Source organism: Neopsephotus bourkii, unplaced genomic scaffold, assembly GCF_033783945.1.
Source record: "Neopsephotus bourkii isolate Nb327-2 ecotype Australia unplaced genomic scaffold, CSIRO-AGI_Nbou_v1 NB_887, whole genome shotgun sequence".
Classification (NCBI taxonomy): Eukaryota; Metazoa; Chordata; class Aves; order Psittaciformes; family Psittacidae; genus Neopsephotus; species Neopsephotus bourkii.
The window spans coordinates 778,639-795,871 of record NW_026901381.1 but is presented as its reverse complement, the minus strand read 5'-3'; the positions used below and the strand labels follow the sequence as shown (position 1 = coordinate 795,871).

General features: G+C 58.8%; 1 protein-coding gene across 3 annotated transcripts in view; it reads right to left on the bottom strand.

Moving 5' to 3' along the window:
• The window catches only part of PLXNA1 (plexin A1), a 105,239-nt gene extending 92,252 nt beyond the window's left edge, over window positions 1–12,987 (bottom strand). For 2 of the 3 annotated variants that reach the window (XM_061357153.1, XM_061357156.1), the window contains exons 1-2: window positions 12,862–12,987; window positions 532–1,875 (exon numbers count right to left, since the gene is read on the bottom strand). In XM_061357153.1, coding sequence (XP_061213137.1) covers window positions 532–1,734 — 1,203 coding nt within the window. In that variant the 5' untranslated portion in view covers window positions 1,735–1,875; window positions 12,862–12,987. Of the gene's footprint in view, window positions 1–531; window positions 1,876–12,820 lie in introns of all 3 variants that reach the window. The other variant, XM_061357154.1, reaches the window with a different exon arrangement.
• Between the last annotated feature and the right edge of the window lie 4,246 nt (window positions 12,988–17,233).

The window sequence follows — 17,233 nt, the reverse complement described above, 5'->3', positions numbered from 1 at the left end:
AACTCACATCACTGAGCGCACCTTGCACCCTCTGTTCTCCCCTCCAGCACCTCATGGAGAGGACATGGTCCCTCCACACTGAGTATTTGACCAACTCCTACTTGGACTGTCAACCTCTCCACCCTATCCATCAGTTCTGTGCTGCTCAACCCCACATCCTACTGCCCTCAACACCCTGTGCTTGGCCACAGGGTGCGACAACACAGATTCATACATGTCATGTGCAAGAGACTCCCCAGCATAGCTGCAGCAGATGTCCTGAGGACAGAGCATCCCTCCCAGCCCAACCCACCGACACTTCCTATAGCCATAGTGCATCAGCATGGGGCCCCTTGCTTAGGGTTCTCCTTGGGCCCTGATGCACCCCAAGGATCTCCACAAGGGAAGATGTTGAGGAATCCACCACCCAGCCCTAAGAGTGACAATCCTCCCACCAGGAAAACCCGGAGCAGGGCAGGTCATCAGGAAGGGTCCAGCCACCACCAGCAGCCAGAAACAGCCTGGCTTGGGTAGAGACAAGCAGGAACTTACCGAATTGATGCAGCCCAGCTCCTTATTCAAGAGCCAGGGTAGCGAGAGTTTCCCTTCCCCTCTGTAGCACGACTGGATACGCTCCTTGATCTTATCCTTGATCTTCTTCAACGTGAAGAGGCAGAGCACAGACTCCTTGGGAGGCTTAACCCTGTTTTTCTGGCCCTGGGAGAAGATGGTGAAGAGGATATCCTCCCTCTCCGAGATGCCCAGGTACTTAGCCAAAGCCTTGCCAGGTTTGGTCAGGTAGGCATCCTGGATGAGGCGGTACTCGATGCCGTCCTGCACGCAGCCGATGGGGAACTCCACGTAGGAGTAGAACTTGGGGTCATCCACGCAGAGGCGGACGATCTTGGAGGTGAAGAACTGCTCCCCGGTGGAGTCGGGCGAGGTGAGCTGGGTGTCCAGCTGCAGGGTCAGGTAGTACACAAACTGCTCGCTGCTGAAGCTGTAGATGTAGTAGATGTCGAAGGTGGGGAACTTGGAGAGCGTATCCGAGGGGATCTTGAGCTGCGAGGACACAAACTCATCCTGGTAGACGAAGCCGAACATCTCCGCGTTCTCCTCGTTGGCCATCAGCTTGCGGCTGGACAGGGTGGGGAAGTACTCCGACTTCCCATCAATGGGCGTCCCAATGAAGAGCTTGTTCTGCCCGTTCAGCACCTCGATGATGACCCCAGACATGGTGCCCGACTCGTTGACGCTGGAGAGGTAGTGCTCCTTGCGGTGGTGGGGCTCGCCCAGCTTGAAGAGGTCGTCGAGCCGCAGGAACTGGCAGATCCCTTGGGATGCGCTGCCGCAGGCAATGAGCCGGTTCCCCGAGTAGTCCACCAGCAGCAGCTTGTTCACGTTGTTGGTGGTGACCAGCCCGTGCGGGCAGGACTGGACGCTGGGCGGAGGGTAACACTTCTCATTGTCCTCCACGGGGCCCGTCACGTGCGTCCGCAGGAGCGTGAGGTTGTTGGAGAGCTTGTAGATCCGATTGACAGCCCCCACGTAGACCTCCCCGGTTTTGTTGTGGACCACCAAGTGCGTCAAGCTCCAGTCTGAAACCGGGAAAGTCCTAAAGGGAGACTTGGGGCTGCCTTCCGCCAGCGGTAGCCAGGTGCTCCCCAAGAGCAGCAAGGTCCAAACGCGGATGGACAAGTGGTGCTTGAGCCAAAGGAGCTGCATCGCAGCAGCCTCGCATCCAGTCAAGGCCATGCCCAAACCCAGCCACAAAATAAATAGAAACAAACCCAAACTAAAGGGGTAAGGGAGGGAGGAGCTAACGGGACACAGTCTCCTCTGCTTCCACTGCGCTCCGCATTCAGGGTATCGTGGGCACGGCCACTCCGGTCAGCCCTAGAGGGAGAAAGACAAGGAGAAAAGGATTAGGAGGCTTTCCCGCACCGTGTCAAGCTCATTCCACCCAACCCAGAGGAAGATTGTCCCTGGTGCAGGGACCAAAGGAGCCTGCGAGATGCTAAGGACAACCCTGCCTGGTCGCACGCCAGCAGGAGCCCAGCGATGCTCTTTAGGACACCTAGAGCATACAAACTCCTCAGCAGGGCAATGCTGGCCCTGACCTGGTTTTAGGACCACCAGCAGCACCCAAGTGGTATCCAGGGATGGCTCCTAACAAGCGCTGATGGGAGCCTCCTGCCCCTGCACTGGGAGTGGATGCAAGGGCTCAGTTTGAAGCAAGCCCAGCCCAAGCCTTACATAGAGGAGGATGTCGAGAGCACCTTTTAAAGGAGCTGAGCACCCTGGCACGCTGCCTGCTGTCTCCATCACCCGCCTGACAAAGCCCAGGAGAGCCCTGGGCAGGAGGAGCAGGCATTTACATGCGGTAGGGAACGCAGGGGCAGCAGCAGGCAGTTGGCTCAAGGGGCTCCGGAGGGATGAGAGGGCACACACAGGGAGGATGCAGAGCTCTGCCCTCAGCATGGGGCCAGCCAAAAGCCCACACCAGTGTGACCACTGCATCCCCAGCAGTGGGGAGGAGATGGCCATGGGTAGACAACAGAGCTCTGCTCTCAGTGTCTGCCTCAGTTACACCCCTATCCATGTCTTCTCTAACCCAATCCACAAGCACAAGCACTTGGGGTTGTGCACACAGCGCATCCCACCACCACCATCACAACCCAACCACTCAGGGTGGGATCATCGCTCCCAAGGCCCATGACCAGGACAAGAGCTCACCCCCAGTTCTCCAACACTGAGACCAAAGCCAGGAGCCCCCAAGGTCTGTGGGTACAGAGACAACCAAAGCACGAAGCCACCAGTCCTGGAAATCATCATTAAACTCATGTGCCAAAAGGAGAGGAGCAGATGATGGAGGTGAAAACGGGAGCTCAGCGCAGGAGCATTGTCCCATTGGAGCACTGTCCTACCAGGATGCGTGAGCAGGACAGGGAAGTCACTTTCTCAATGCTATTCTATGATTCACCGCTTCTATTTCAGGAAGCAGGCAAGAGCTGCTGCCATAAAGCAGTGCTAGAAAGCCCAACAGGAGATTCCCAAATCAACGTAGGGAATTACTACTCGGGAGCTGGAAGGAGAGCAAAGAGAGGCAGAGCTGGGGTGAGCTGAGAGCAGAGAGATGACACTGCAGAGCTCCTCTGAGATTTCTGCTCCTAAATAGACTTCAGCATCAGCATCTCGCCCTAGTGACCTGACACAGTGGTGGGTCTGTCCGGCTTAAACCATCAGCAGTGATTATTACAGAGGAACAGCAGGAATGCTTTGCTTGTCTGCTCTCCTCAGGATTCCTGAGACTGGGATGGAATCAAAGTGGGGTTTGAGCCCTCAGCATATCCCCAGCTCCATGCCCATGGGAGCAGCCTGGGAGGAGCAGCACAGGGAACAAAGGGCATTTCCATCCCATCACACAACCTCCAACCCCCATGGAGGGGTCACAGCAAGGCTAACAGCAGAGCAGCTCCTCCACTTGAAACCATGCAACATCCAAACCCCATAGGGCTGCACGCATGGAGCATCTTATCCCAGGAAAAACCCAGCCCAGGACCACCGAATGCCACCAGGAAGCCAGACCTGCACCACTGCAGTCCCAACGCATGGAAAACCCTGAGCAGACACCGTGGAGCCAAGCCCAGCCCTAAAACAGGCTGCAATAAAGTAATACACCCCAGAACAGATATATGCGTGCCAACCGGGAGAGCAGGACTGAAACTACACCCCGTTAGGCTACCTGGGCAGCAAGGGATGCAGTGCAGAGCATCCCCACACAGGGCCACGCTATAGGGAGACAGCCCCACAGGCTTGTGTTTTGTTTTCCATGCACACAGATGCATTCAGGAAACCTGCCATCAGAAACACCAAACCCACCCCAGCCCCTTCCATCCCACACCAGAGAGGATGCTTGCTCATGGTTCACCTTGGAAGTGGCCATGCAGAGCCAGGCACAGCATGACCTGGATGGAGCTGCCCACAGCCAACACAGCCTCCAGCTTCAAAAGAGCCTTTCAGTCAAAAAGCCATGGACATGGCCCACAGATGCCTGCATCCCCCTTGGTCACTGCTGAAGAGGTGACAAGAGGCTGTAGCATTCCTCCCCTGAGGCTGTGAGCTTCCTGGTCCTGCATCCCAGCCAGGAACCTGGGTTTGGGACGGGAGAGCATGCTTTGGGAAATTAACCATCACTTTTGATAGCAGAAAGCAGTACTGGGATGGAAAAAACAATCTCAAAAGGCAAAGACTGGATAGGGCTTTAAGGACCACTCATCCAGGCACTGATGGATGCCGAGTCAGCACAGGATGCTGGGCTACAGAGCATCAGCCCTAGGGCTAATAGCTGGAGCCAGGGTTTAAAGCATGCTGGTGAGCACAGAGGTGCACATCTGGCACCCACAGACCCGCCTGCAGTGCCCATTCCTGCCTCACCCAGACCCTGGCTGGGATGCATCACTACTGATGCTGTCCTCCACTGTGCATCATCTCAAGAGGAGCCCCACACATTACGGGAGTCCCAGGTGGGTCTGCACCCCAACGGTAGGGAAAGCATCACTGGATACTTAGGGAGATGCTGCTCTCAAACAGCGGGATAAGGCTGCAAACTGCCCCAAGAGCTTTACAGCCCTGTACTCCGCAAGGGAGGCTGGAAGAGGGAAGCAATGGGATTGAAACCCCCATATAACCACCCAGGAAAGGGGAAATAGCATCTGATGGGTCTTTACCTGCAGCCTCTCCGAGTCCCTTGCTGCTTTCAGCAACAGAATCATCCAGGAAGGGACCCAGCTCCATTTCCAAACCCACGAGCTGCAGAGCTGCCAGTAATTAGTGATGGGGAGAGTGCAGCTATTCCGGGGGAGAGGAAAACCACCGGAGAGCCGGCCTCACCGTGCAGCTGGTGTATTTTTAGGTTCCTCTGCCTGGGAAAAGCCTCGCAACAATGAGGAAAGCCTGGTGGTGGGACGAGTTAGAGCTGCGCTCTATATGCAATCATCTGCAACAGGGCTAAACTTTAACTCCTTCCTTCACCACACAGTCACTAAAACCCCTTTGGCTGCGGAATCGCCCTAGCAAGTGAGTTAAATCATTACAAATCTTATCCCTGCTCTGAACCGCACCCTGATGAAATCAATGGGAAGCTCTGGAGCTGCCCTGCTGCAATCTCCATTGCTGTCATCTCCATCAGGAGTATCTTCAGCATCCCCCCAGGGCTGAGGATCCCATCCACTGCAGCACACAGCACAGCAGCTCCCACTCCTGCCACGCAAGGCTCTTTTGGGGAAGGAATTCAACCTTTTCTGTCCTGAGAAACAAGACAAGGAGGAGCAGCCACCTACTGCCCAAGGAGTTCGAGCAGCAGCTTGACCCTCAGCAAAAACAGGGCAGAAAAGAACAAGGAACAAGGAAATTAAACAGCACTTCTCAAGCACACAATTCCCCTTCTCCGGTCCTCTGGGAGATGTCACATCATGCCAAGGAGAACAGCTCTGGAGCCATCGCATGCTCTCACCACCAATGCACAGCCCATGGGTGACCATCCGTCTACACAGGACACAGGTTGCTGCCTCTCCATCCTGCTTCAGGAAGGTTGTCCATCAGGATACATGGAGCACATCTCCACACCCTAATCCCCTCTGCAGCTCTCAGCACGCCAAGACACTCACCCATGGGGCAAGCTATGGGGCTGTGGCTTCCCACTACCAGCACCCAGGCCAGCTTGAGGCTTCGACCCCAGACTGATGTGGATATTGCAACCTCAGCCGTCACCATTTAACAACATTTTGTCCCAGCTTTGGAGCAAAGAAGCTCAGACCATGTCCCCTGAAGGTCACCTTCCAGCCTGGCTTTGCCGCAGACCCTGGTTCTCCCATCCCATCAGCCCACTGCCCCATATAAACATCCCTAAATGCACCCCTGCTGGCTGGGGTCACCTCATCCAGCCGGGGCTGCAGGGACCCAGGAGGTCACCCAGCAGCCAGCTCTCCCAAGAGCCAACAGGGAAGCCCAACGGGACCTCCTCTGCCTTTGCACTCCCCCCACATCCCAGAGGGAATCCCAGGGAGCACTGCCGCAGGGGGATTCCTACTGGACCCACTCTGTCCCCAGCAAAGGGAGGTGGCTCTGGGATGGTTTGATCCCAGCTGAGCTGCAATTCCCATGCTCCAGCGGCCCCGTGCTGACACCAGCGCTCGTGCCATCACGTGCCGAGCCCAGCACGGCCACTGCTGGGGTCAGGACTGAACAGAACAGACCACAGAGCTTCTCCAAACAAGGTCTCCCCGGATAAACCCCAAGCCATGTCCTGCCTTTCCTTCCCCCAAACCTCCCTTGCTTCCCTCTTTGCTGTCCCGAGCACCGCAGCTGGAATAGGCTCAGCTTCCTCTGGGGAAGTCAACCCCATGCTTTATTTGCCAAAGGCGGAGGTGACCCAGGAGCAGGGTGACAGCCGGAGAGCCAGCAAAGCCTCGCTCAGCAGTGGGACGGGCACAGAGGGAAGGGGAAGAACCCAAAAGCTTCCCCACAGCAACACCACCAAGGGGAAACTGCTCCTTGGGAACACCAGGAGCTTCATCCGCAGCACAGCGGGTGCAGGGCACCCGATAAAACCAGACCCCAGGTAGAGGAGAGAGCAAAGCAAGGCTGCTTCTATCCCTGCACATCCTAGGTGCAGCCCTGGAGGGGTACAAAGGGCAGAGACCCCAACCCCATCGATGCAATGGAGCTGCTCATTCACTGCATAGCCAAAAAGCAGGTGTCTGCCTGCCTGCACTGGGAGGGCTGCCCAAGCACCTCTGCCAGAGAAGCCCACATTATCCTCATGGATGGTGGCTCCAGCGAGTGCCATCACCCCATAGAGAGCCAGGAAAGCCCAGACACATCCTGCCCGGAGCCCTGGTGCAAGCCAACGCATGCCCCTGGCACAGCACATCCCTCCCTCCCTCCTCTCCCCATGCAGGCACGAGGCTGTGCCGAGCAGGACCTCTTGGCATGCACCGCATCCCTGCGGGCACCGCCGCCGTGCCGGTAATGGGGAATAGCCACGGGTGGAAGCCGGGACTGCCGCCGGCGTCACGGGCTCGGCTCCCTTCGGAAGCGGCGCTGCCTTCCTGCCTCCCTCCTCCCCCATTGCTTCTCGATGACATCAGCCTGAAAAACAGGTTCTCGACTTCAGAAGGGCTCATCGGGCCAAGCGTGGTCCCGCTCGGATGCCAGGATTCCATTGCCCTCCCCCTTGATTCCAGAGAGGATGTCGCCATCCAGAGATAAGCGGGCGGGCAGGGACCCTGATGGCATTGCCAGCACTTCTAGGAATAACGGGGGTGGAGGGAGCACGGTGCTAGGGAATGGATGTTAAACGCCTTCGGGCTCACGGCCCAGCAATGCCACTGCTCCGGTAGCAGGCAGCACAACCCAGGGCAAACCCCAGCGCTCAGCCCCCCGAGACCAACACCACATCCTCAAGCTGGCCGTAGGACTTCCCAGCACCCAGCAAAGCATCGCGAGGGCCGCAAGCCTGGCCATGGACCAGCGCTGCAGCACATCCTGCCCACGGGCCGAGCCCCAGGGCTATTTATAAACCGCTCCTAAAACATTCCTGGGTTTTCCTCTTCCCCTGCTGAAGCCCGGGGTCGGCACAGGAAAGCGCAGAGCAAACAGCTCGCTGCCATCACAATTACCTGCGATGTTATCGGCAGCTCCGACTCGGCGGCTGCAGGAGGAAACGTGGTTTGCACATCGGTGTCGTTCCAAACGCAAGCCCAGCCGTCCTCCCACCCTGCCCAAAGGGGTCAGAACCCGCCGGCACTGACACAACAGCTCCTGGATATGGAGAGCTACACCAGGCAGGATATTCCCCCCCCCCAGTACAAGCACCGATGGGAATCTGCCTCTCCTCTCACCAGGGATTTACTTCTGCAAGAGGCTGAATGCTTTGACACACAAGCAGTTGCTTCACTGAGCATATAAAAGGACTTCCAGCATTCCTACAACACTGGGGTTTGCCTGGAGGAGGGTAGCACCAGTTGTGTCCGCTGCCTTGGCAAAGGATCGGCCCCGGACACAATCAGTGCTAACCCACTGCATTCCAGGATGACGAGCATCCCATTCAGCTTCCTGATACCGATGGGAAACCAGCCCTGCTCCCAACCCCTCACGCACCAGACCACAGCTCTGCTCCAAAACTCCCCGGAAAACACGAATCACTCCACATTTATCAGTTCAAAACAGGCGTGCAATTAGCAAGGGTTCTTCTTTCCCCTCCCTCCAATATAATTATATACATTTTAATGCAATTCCCACCCCTGTATTTTGTACATGAACAGTAGGGAAGTGAGAGGCTTGATTTTCTTTGGCTTCTCCTTCCTGAAAATAATAGTGTGTTGCAAAACAGCTCCAACAGAAGGGTTTATCTTCACCAAAGACGGGAGCAGATGGAAAACAGGAAGGGAAAGGAGGGATCTCCCGAAGGGAAAGGAGGGATTTCAGTGCCTCTCCACGCTGCCCTCACCCTACACGTACTGATACCAGGAGACCATGCCCGATAGCAGGGGCAGGGCTCGGAGTCAGCCTCAGGCTCTGTCCTCCAGTGATGGAAAAGCAAACCAAATCAGATGGTCACCAGTTACTCACCCCCTGAAGCCGGGGTCATTAGCTGGATTAAAGCTCCCGATAGCAAAGTACAATTGGATTACTGCTGCTCCTGGCTCTCCGTGCCAAGCTGGTCAGTGCATTGTGTGTTGTTGGAGATAGGGAGGTGGGTGCTGAGCCCCGGGGCTGATCCACAGGCTGTCAAGGAGGAGAGATGAGGAGGAGACCCCATCATCAACGGGTCCCCAGTGCCACGCAGCCCATTCCCAGCACTGGCCATGCTCTCAGCTCTCACCCTGGCACTTTCTCCAGTGAAATCCCTACAAGCTCAGCTCAAGGAGCAAAGAGGATATCCTGCCATGGCTCGCACCAGGCACCGCACTGACCCCGATAACAAATCTCCTCCATGGATCAGGCAGCTCACAAGACACAGCAGCCCATGGGGCAGGGGCAGACTCAGCCCCCATCAACACCTATCCATCCCACACCTTAGGAACAGAGGGGTCACCCAAAACAGCCCACCTTGTGCCATGCGAGGAGGCTTCAGCAGAGCACAAAGAGCAAAAGTGCTGGTGCAGAGCCCCAGGGTTTAGACACCAACTTCTCCTCCAGACACAAACATCTCAGCCCACCAGCAACAAGGAGATTTGCCAAGCCTCAGCTAAAGGGAAAATAAACTCAAATGTTTTTAATTCAGGGGTTTAAGTGGTGGCTTCCGCATGGAACAAGGGCTGGAAGCAGCCACGGGTGCGGGATGCTCAGGGAAGCAAGGCAAAGAAGGACACTGCTCCATGCCCAGCTGCGCTCCGACAAGCCATGCATTTTGGGGAGACAAACCACGTCTGCCCATGCCTGGTGTGGAAACCATCACATTTATTTATGTATTGGTTGGAGCTTTTCTCCTCCGTGGATGCACAAGCACTTGCTCAAACTTGGCTTCCAACGTAGCTGGAGGACCACGCTGGGGTGTCTACATGGCTTCCATGCTGCATCCCGGCCTGGACTAAGAGGCTGGGGTCAGACTGTGCCAGAGCCCTTGCATTCCCACCACACACCATCTGCCTGTAGAGGGATGCTCCTCATAGCACTGCCTAGAACATGTCATGGGCTGCAGCCAGAGGAGCAGCTGCTTGTGTCCAGCCTCAAGCCAAACCAGCCACCCCAGCACTTGATGGTGGCAAATACTCCTGCCCATTTCACATGGAGCCACCTGCTGTGAACAGGGCCCCAGTCCAAACCCAGGAGAGGAATGGGATCATGGGCCATGCTGAACCCAGCTCCCCATCACTTGTGATTCCCAGCCCCTGGATCTTCCTCCACACACACAGCACATCACCAAGCCATTCACCAGTCAAACACTGACAGGGAGCCCTCTACCCACTGGTTTCTTCCTAGTCTCTAATGACACAGTTTGGAGGAGACATCAATGGGTCACAGAGAGCAGCAACCCAAGGCCTCCACACACAAATCACACCACCCAAGATCAACACCAAACCTGAGCCTGCAGGCAGCAAGGATGGCACATGGGCACTGGGGTGATCCATGCCCACCTCCCCATCACTGCACAGAGGAGTGAGCATCACCTCCACCACCTCCCTTCTATTGTGCCAGAGGTGCCACAAACCACGATGGACGCTTCACTGTAGACACAAATGATTGCAGAACCAAAGAGAAAGCCATTGCAATGGGCTCAGTGATGCTCCTAGCAAGGCTCCCCATGGTTTGCAGGGAGCCGGCACCAGGCATTCCCAGCTCAGGGCCAAATCCGGCTCGTGGCAGTGGTCAGTGGTCCAGCCAGGAGCAGGGCAGGCACAACGAAGGCCCTGACCATTGCTCGGCCTGGAGAATAAACACGCACGAGTTCCCATCATTAACCCCGCTCCCAAACGCGGATCCTTCCCTTTGCTCAAGCACGGTAAAACCACCGGCACCAAGGGCCTGGAGTGACACCGATCCCCGGAGCGGAGCCAGCCCTGCCAGCGCGCACCAGCGCCGCCGCATCTCCCGCTGCCATTCCAGCTCCGGCCAAACAGCGCTGGGCTGGAGCCGAGTCGAGAGGAGTTTGTTTGGCTCTGGCTCTGGCTCTGCCTCGCACGGAGCAGGGCTTTGTGCACCGAGGATCTTCCCCTCGGCTCCGTACGCAGCCCCGGCGCACGCCTCCGCTCCGCAACCGATCCGATGCTTCCATTAGAGGAGAAATAAGCCAAAAGGGATGGGGGGGGCGGAAAAACCCCTCTCACCGGTGCCGCTGGCACCGCAGCTTCCATCGTGAGGGCACCATCTGCAGCAAGCCCCAGGAGCGGGAGGCAGCCCCTCGGGAAGCGGCGCATCCAGGCTCCCCGCTCCCGGAGGAGCGGCACCGGCTCGCACGCCCCATCGGGTGTTTTGAATGCAAACTTCCTCACCAGCCTTCCCTCACGGCCCCGTGCTGCCGCACCGCTGCCAGCGCCGGCATCCACCGGCACCCGCAGCCAGCACCTTCCCCTCGCTCCACGAACCATCCGCGCATCCTCCACCCCCCCCCCCCGCCGAGGCTCTGCCTCACTCCTCCTGCTTGGATCCTCCAACCTTTCCACCCCGTTTGGTCACCGGTGTCTCGAAAGAGAGACATGGAGCCACTCGGTTTACCCACGGAGTACATACAAAAGACCCTGAGATTGTTCAGGAAGCAATTAGCCGCTGTTCAGAGGAAAACGGTGTTTTTAAATGGATAACCTTTGGTGCAGGCAGGAGCCTCGGCTCCTCTCTTTGCTTCCCTCCACCCCCCCCCTTTCGCAGCCGCACACAAAAGACAATAATAGAATAAAAACCCATAAGGAAATCCAGCGAAAGGCGGGCGATTGCCCTCGGCACAGCCCTCGCTCGGCAAACAGGGATCCTCTCCCAGCCGCAGGAGCGGCGGCTCGGGAAGGCAGCTCCTCTGCCCAACTTTTCTCCCCTCCGTGTCCCAGAGCAGACGAGAAGGATCATGAATATTCATCCATCCCCCCCGCGGCCGTTAGCAGGTTTCTGCTTTTGTTTTGTCCTCCCCAAAGCAGGAGGAAGGGGAGAGCGAACAAGTGAGGTTAATGCCTTGTCTTTTCTCTCCCATCCATCTCCGCCTTAACCAGTGACCTCCGTGTTAAGCCCTGTTTACACACCGGCCCCCTCCCCGGCTCCCCCACGCTGGGGCAGAAGGCAGAATTTCCCTTCAAGGAAGGCAAGGGAAAAGAAGGGATTTCGGGGTTTATCTCGGCACGCCACAGAGATCTGGTTTTACAGATCCCTCCCCGCTCGCACGCCGGAGCTGCCGTGTGCGTTTGCAGGGCAGAAACGGGAGAGGGAAAAGGGACACCGAATGTGCACCCGGCTTCATTTCCCACCTTCCCCGTTGATACCGGAGCTGGCACCGGCGCACAGCCCCGCAGCCTCGCTGCGAGAGGTGCCCGGGCGCTGCACGGCTACGACACGATCACAACAGTCGCGATAAGAACGGAGGCGATGGCAGCGGCCCCGCACAGCGCCCTGCCTCTCCGGGCGAGCACGACCCAGTCCCCCCGCAGCCACACCGCATCGCTCCGCTGGCTGCGCTGGAGCGGGGGGGGGAGAACGGCTGCTCTGCGGGTGTCGGGGCGAGCCCATCCCGGTGCCGCGCCCCGACGGGATGCGGGGAGGCGAGCGCATGGATGCGGGGATGGCAGCGTGGATGGAGGCACAGCGGATATGGGGCCGGGCGGGCGCGGGGAACCGAGGCGGCGGAGCCCGGTCCCCGGTCAGGGCTGCGCCCCGCTCACGCCTCCAGCGCTACCGGACTCGGGTGGGTCCCCGCGGTGCGGCACCGAGGAAGCAAACCCCGGGCTGCGGGAGGGAGGCGGCCCCCCCAGCGCTGCACCGGGCAGCTCCGAGCAGGGCGGCTCCGGCCCCCACCTGCCCGGAGCCCGGCGCCCCGACGGGAGCAGCGTGCGGGGGTAACGACGCGGGCTCGGTCCCCGCCGGGGTTTTTGTCCCCGCGGCGGGAGGCGGCTCCCGCGGCCGCGCTCCCGGAGCCGCGGGCGCAATGCGGGGCTGGCCCCGGGTGGCAGCAGCGCGGCCCCGGCCCGGCCCAGCCCGGCCGCCGCGGCCCCTCCGCGCACACACACACACACACATACACACACACCCCTCCTCCTCCTCCTCCCGCTGCCCTGCCCGGGCCGGCCCCGCTTCTCCTCCGCCGCCTAATTTTTGGGTGAAAACCACGAAGAAACGGGCGCATTTTTACCCAGCCGACCGTAAAGGCGCGCGGAGCAAAGTTCCACCCCGGTTACTCACGGCTCCGCTCCCCGCTCGCCTCCGCCGTGCCAGCCATAATCGCATTCCACACCGCGCCGCCCGCCGGGGCCCCTCCGCCGCCACCTCCTCCTCCTCCTCCCGCTGTCGCCGCCGCCGCTGCTCCTCGTCCTCGTCTTCCTCCCTCCGCCGCCGCCGCCTCGCTCCCGCCGCCGCCGCTGCCCCGCATGAATGGGACGGCGGCGCGAGACCCCCGCCGGAACGCCGCCCGCCCCAGCGCGCGCCCCCGCCGCCCCAGCGCGCGCGCGCGCACGCACGCACTCGCGCACGGCGGCCCGCACGCGGGAGCGCGCACGAGGGAAAGGGAGAGCGAGAGAGCGCGCCAACGCCTCCAGGGGGCGCCAGAAAGGAGAAGTGGGCGGAGCCTTCCCCCCCCGCCCTCCGTCTTGTCCCGCCTTAAAAGGGCGATGCCGTCTAAAGGGGGGGGAAGCCTTAAAGCGGCCGCACCGAACGATCCCCGCAGCACCCCCTGCAAAGCGAAGGGGCTGTGGGGCAGAGCAGTGGGGCACGGACCCACCAGAGCGCGGAACAGAGGGGAGGGTCCTCTCTGGCCTCCCCCCTGCAGCCCGCGGCAGGGCTGTGCTCCCCAGGGATGTCTGCTCAGCATCACCCCAATGGCACCACATCCGCTTCAACTACAAAGGGGGGACATAACAAAATGCATTAGGAAACGATCATCTGGGGGCTGAGGTGTTGGCTCTTTAAGCACGCTCGGTGCCAGCCACTTGTGTCACCTTCATCCCCCCATGCTTCTCCCTCTTCCCATGCTGGCCTTGGATGCTCCCTTCCTGCCCCAGCACAGCACACCCCAGGGAAAGGGTCCTGCCTGTTTGTGATGCTCCATCACCTCTCATTTGGGAAGGGACCTTTGCAAAGACCTGCAGAAACAAATCCAGAGTTTATGACTGGGATCTCCATGGATTTCATGAGGGATTTGGGGATGAAAATGGAAAGAGCGGCTCTATCCCGACCTGTCCACCAGGTGATGGAGCTGCAGGTCCTTTGGGAGAGGACACAGGAGAGCAGGAGGCTCCTGGTGAATGAAGAGTCAAAGTGGCCCTTGGAGGCTCCTGCAGGGATAGGAGGGAGGATGGAGGGGGGAAAGAGGTGCTGTGGCCGAGTACAACAGCAGAGATGCTCTTTCCCTCCAGCACCTCAATGCTCACACCTCGCTCAAAGCCCACCTGAGAGCAAAGACGGCATCCCCGTGCCTGGGACAACAGGGCCCGTCCCACACAAGCAGGGATCTCTCCTCTGTTGTCCCCCCACTCTGCCCTCCCCAGCATCCATCTCCGGGAGGAGCGGGGAACAGGCGCATCCCCCGGGATGCAGCATCGGAGCTGCCACTCTCCCACCTCTTGTTTGTGCACAGACACACACGGGGCCAGACTTAAAAGCTTTCGAGACAGAGGGGAAGAGAAGAAAGCAGTGAGCTCTGCCAGGGTTTGGATGGCTTCCCTCCATTGAAAGAAACCCTTCACTTCCCCCCCACTCCCTGCTTCCAAGAGACTGAATTCGGTGAATTCCCTTCACATTGAATCCTTGTCAGGTACCCACATCCAAGGAGGCAGCAGCTCCTGTCTCTCAGGGGAGTCATCAAGAGAGTGAAACCTCTTACACCTCTAAAGAAGGAAGAGATCTTCAATCTCCCACCACCACTTTCAAACCTGCTTTGTCCCAGTAAGGGCACATCGGTCCCATATTTTCCATGTCCCAAGCAAGAGGAAAGGGATGAATCCTTCCTCCCAGCCCTGCCCATGGGAAGCAAACCAGAGTGATTTGGTTTTGCTGAAGGATGGATTATCCCCATCCATGGGAATGAGGGAAACGAAGGTGATGGAGTGAGCAAAGGGCAGATGCCCCGGCTGTGCGTGCATCACCAGCCCCTTTGTGAGCCACCAAGAGGGGTCCAGCCCCAAGAGAGGGGAATAAGAAAACACAGCAAGAAATCCTTGTGCCCGGAGCACAGCACAGGGCCAGGGAGGGACCTGGAAGGGGATGGTCCCAGGTGGGAATCATCTATCCTGGATGGGAAACAGCCCCATACCCTCAGTGACCCGCAGAGCTCATGGCGCTGGTCCGATGTCTCAGCCATCCCCACGCCCGCGGGCACTGGGACACGCTTGTCACTCCGATGTCTGCTCTCAGGCTCTGGGCACCTCACCCCTGCAGGGAGCCCCTCGTTATGTCAGGATCCCGCCTCCCATGGGGCTGTAGCGGCTCTGTTCATCCCCGCGCATCCTCGCCCCCCTGCGCTCCGTGCCCCGAGGACAGCGCCGTGAATGGCACCTCAAAAGCTCCGCTCTCAGCGGGGGGCTGGAGCAGGCAGAGGATGGGGCTGGTGGCAGCTGGACCCAAAGCCCATAGGCTAAAGGCTGACTCAGCGCTCCCCCCCCCAAAATCACATGGAGAGGCCGTTGTCAGCCTCTAAAAGCATCTCCTTTGTTAATAAAGAACCTCACTGGGAGAGGATCAGGTGGCTGGAGAGAGCCTGCAGAGATTGGAAGCTCTTTTGCTCCACTCGCTGGTTAACACAGCCCAGGTGCTGCTGGGTTAAAAGGGATCCGGTAAACCCATGGTTTTCCAACTGTTTGCAAGGTTTTGGCTGCTAAAAACTCCTGCTAAAAGGCAGAGCCCTGCATGGGGCACCCGGGTCCTCAGCAGGTGCCATCCCCCTTGGTCATCACCCAAAATGAACCCCCCAGGACCAGAAGCTATGGTTTGAACCCCCTGTGTTGAGCAGTGATGTGCAGGGATGAGATGAACCCAGTGCCCTCATCCAGGGGCCTTTTGGGATGTGAAATCTGCAGAGAGTGACCTGCACCCCAAAACGCGGGATTTGGGGACCTTCACATCCAAACTCTGTCACTCAACTGATCCCATGGGATCCTCCAAGGGTTCTTGGGCTCCAGGAGGGGATCAGCTCTGCCCAGTGTCACCAGTGGGGTCTTTTTCCCTCCTCCCATCCCCATCCATGTGTTTTCCAATGAGGCCCTGGAACAGACGGGCTGGGGAGGCAGCGCTGGGTCCATCTGAGGGGCTGTCAAAGTTTTCCAGGAGGTGTCAGCAGCTCTTTAAGCTTCTTGACAGCCGGGATAACAACCGGTGCCTGCGGAGCGCCGGGGCTCCGAGGTGGGATTAAAACACGGAATGCACTGGGCTATTTTTCCTGCTTGTGTTCCTGGAATGGGGAATTCAAGGCCTCAGTGAGCAGGCAGCAGCGTTTGAATCACAGCAAGAACCTGACCCCAGCCAGGGCAAAGGGTCTGCGGGCAAGGTAAGGTTGCCTGGAAGGGGATTGGGAAGAAGAAGAGGGATACGGGAGCATCTTTGTGTCCCCAGCCTGATGGCACCCTTTGTTTGGGAGGAGGTTTCCTGGGAGCTGGGACTGTGGGAGATGCTCTGGGGGCTTGGAGCAAGCTGCTCTAATGGAAGGTGTCCCTGCTTGTGGCAGAGGTTGGAACTGGATGAGCTTTAAGGTCCCCTCCAACCTGGGATTCCATGGCCCTGCCAAGCCTGGGACACGCAGCTGCAATGGGAGAGCACAAACACCCTGTGGGCCACCTCGCTCTGCTCTTAAAGCTGATCCCAGCTCCTTAAAGCCCTGCCTGCCCCTACGGCTCCATCCCGCAGCCGCAGCCGTGCGTGCACCAGCGCTTCCCGATGGGCAGGGACGCCCTGCAGAGATCCCCCCTGGCCATACCTGCTCCTGCTGAGCTCCTTCCCGGCTCCATCCCTGCCCCGTGACTCACAGCATCGCTTAATGAGCAAGGAAGCTGATGCAGGCACCTGACAGCTCCTCTGAGAAACCAGCGTTTCATGTTGGCTGCCCCGGGGCTGCTCGGCAGGAGCGGCTCCTCTCCATATTGATATCCCTTCATCCAGGCCGTCACGCTGCCAGCTCATCCCTCCCAGGCCTCACAGTGCCGGGGAAAGCAGCTCCCGGAGCCTGATCCCACCCTTGCAGCCGCTCAGGAGCACCGGAACCGCTTTGTGGGGTCCCCCCGAGGAAACCGGGCAGCTCCCGGTGAGCCAAACCCCGGCGTTCCCACACAGAGGACAGCAAACACAGGCTTTAAATGAGGGCAACTTTAAAGTTGAAATGAATGAAAGTCACTGTCTGAGCCCCCAGCTCCATAGAGGTGGCTCCATGGGCTCTGCCACCATGGATATCGCATCACCACCGCACCGGGACCCACGGATGCTGCTGCTGTGATTTATTGCAGGGGGTAGAAGGCTGCAGTGCCATCACCAGTGTGTTTAGTGCCTTGGATGCTGGGCTGGGTGCACATCTGGGATGGGCTGAGGTTTGAGTCAGTCCTGCAGAGGAAAAGGCAGCACAGGTTGACCCGAT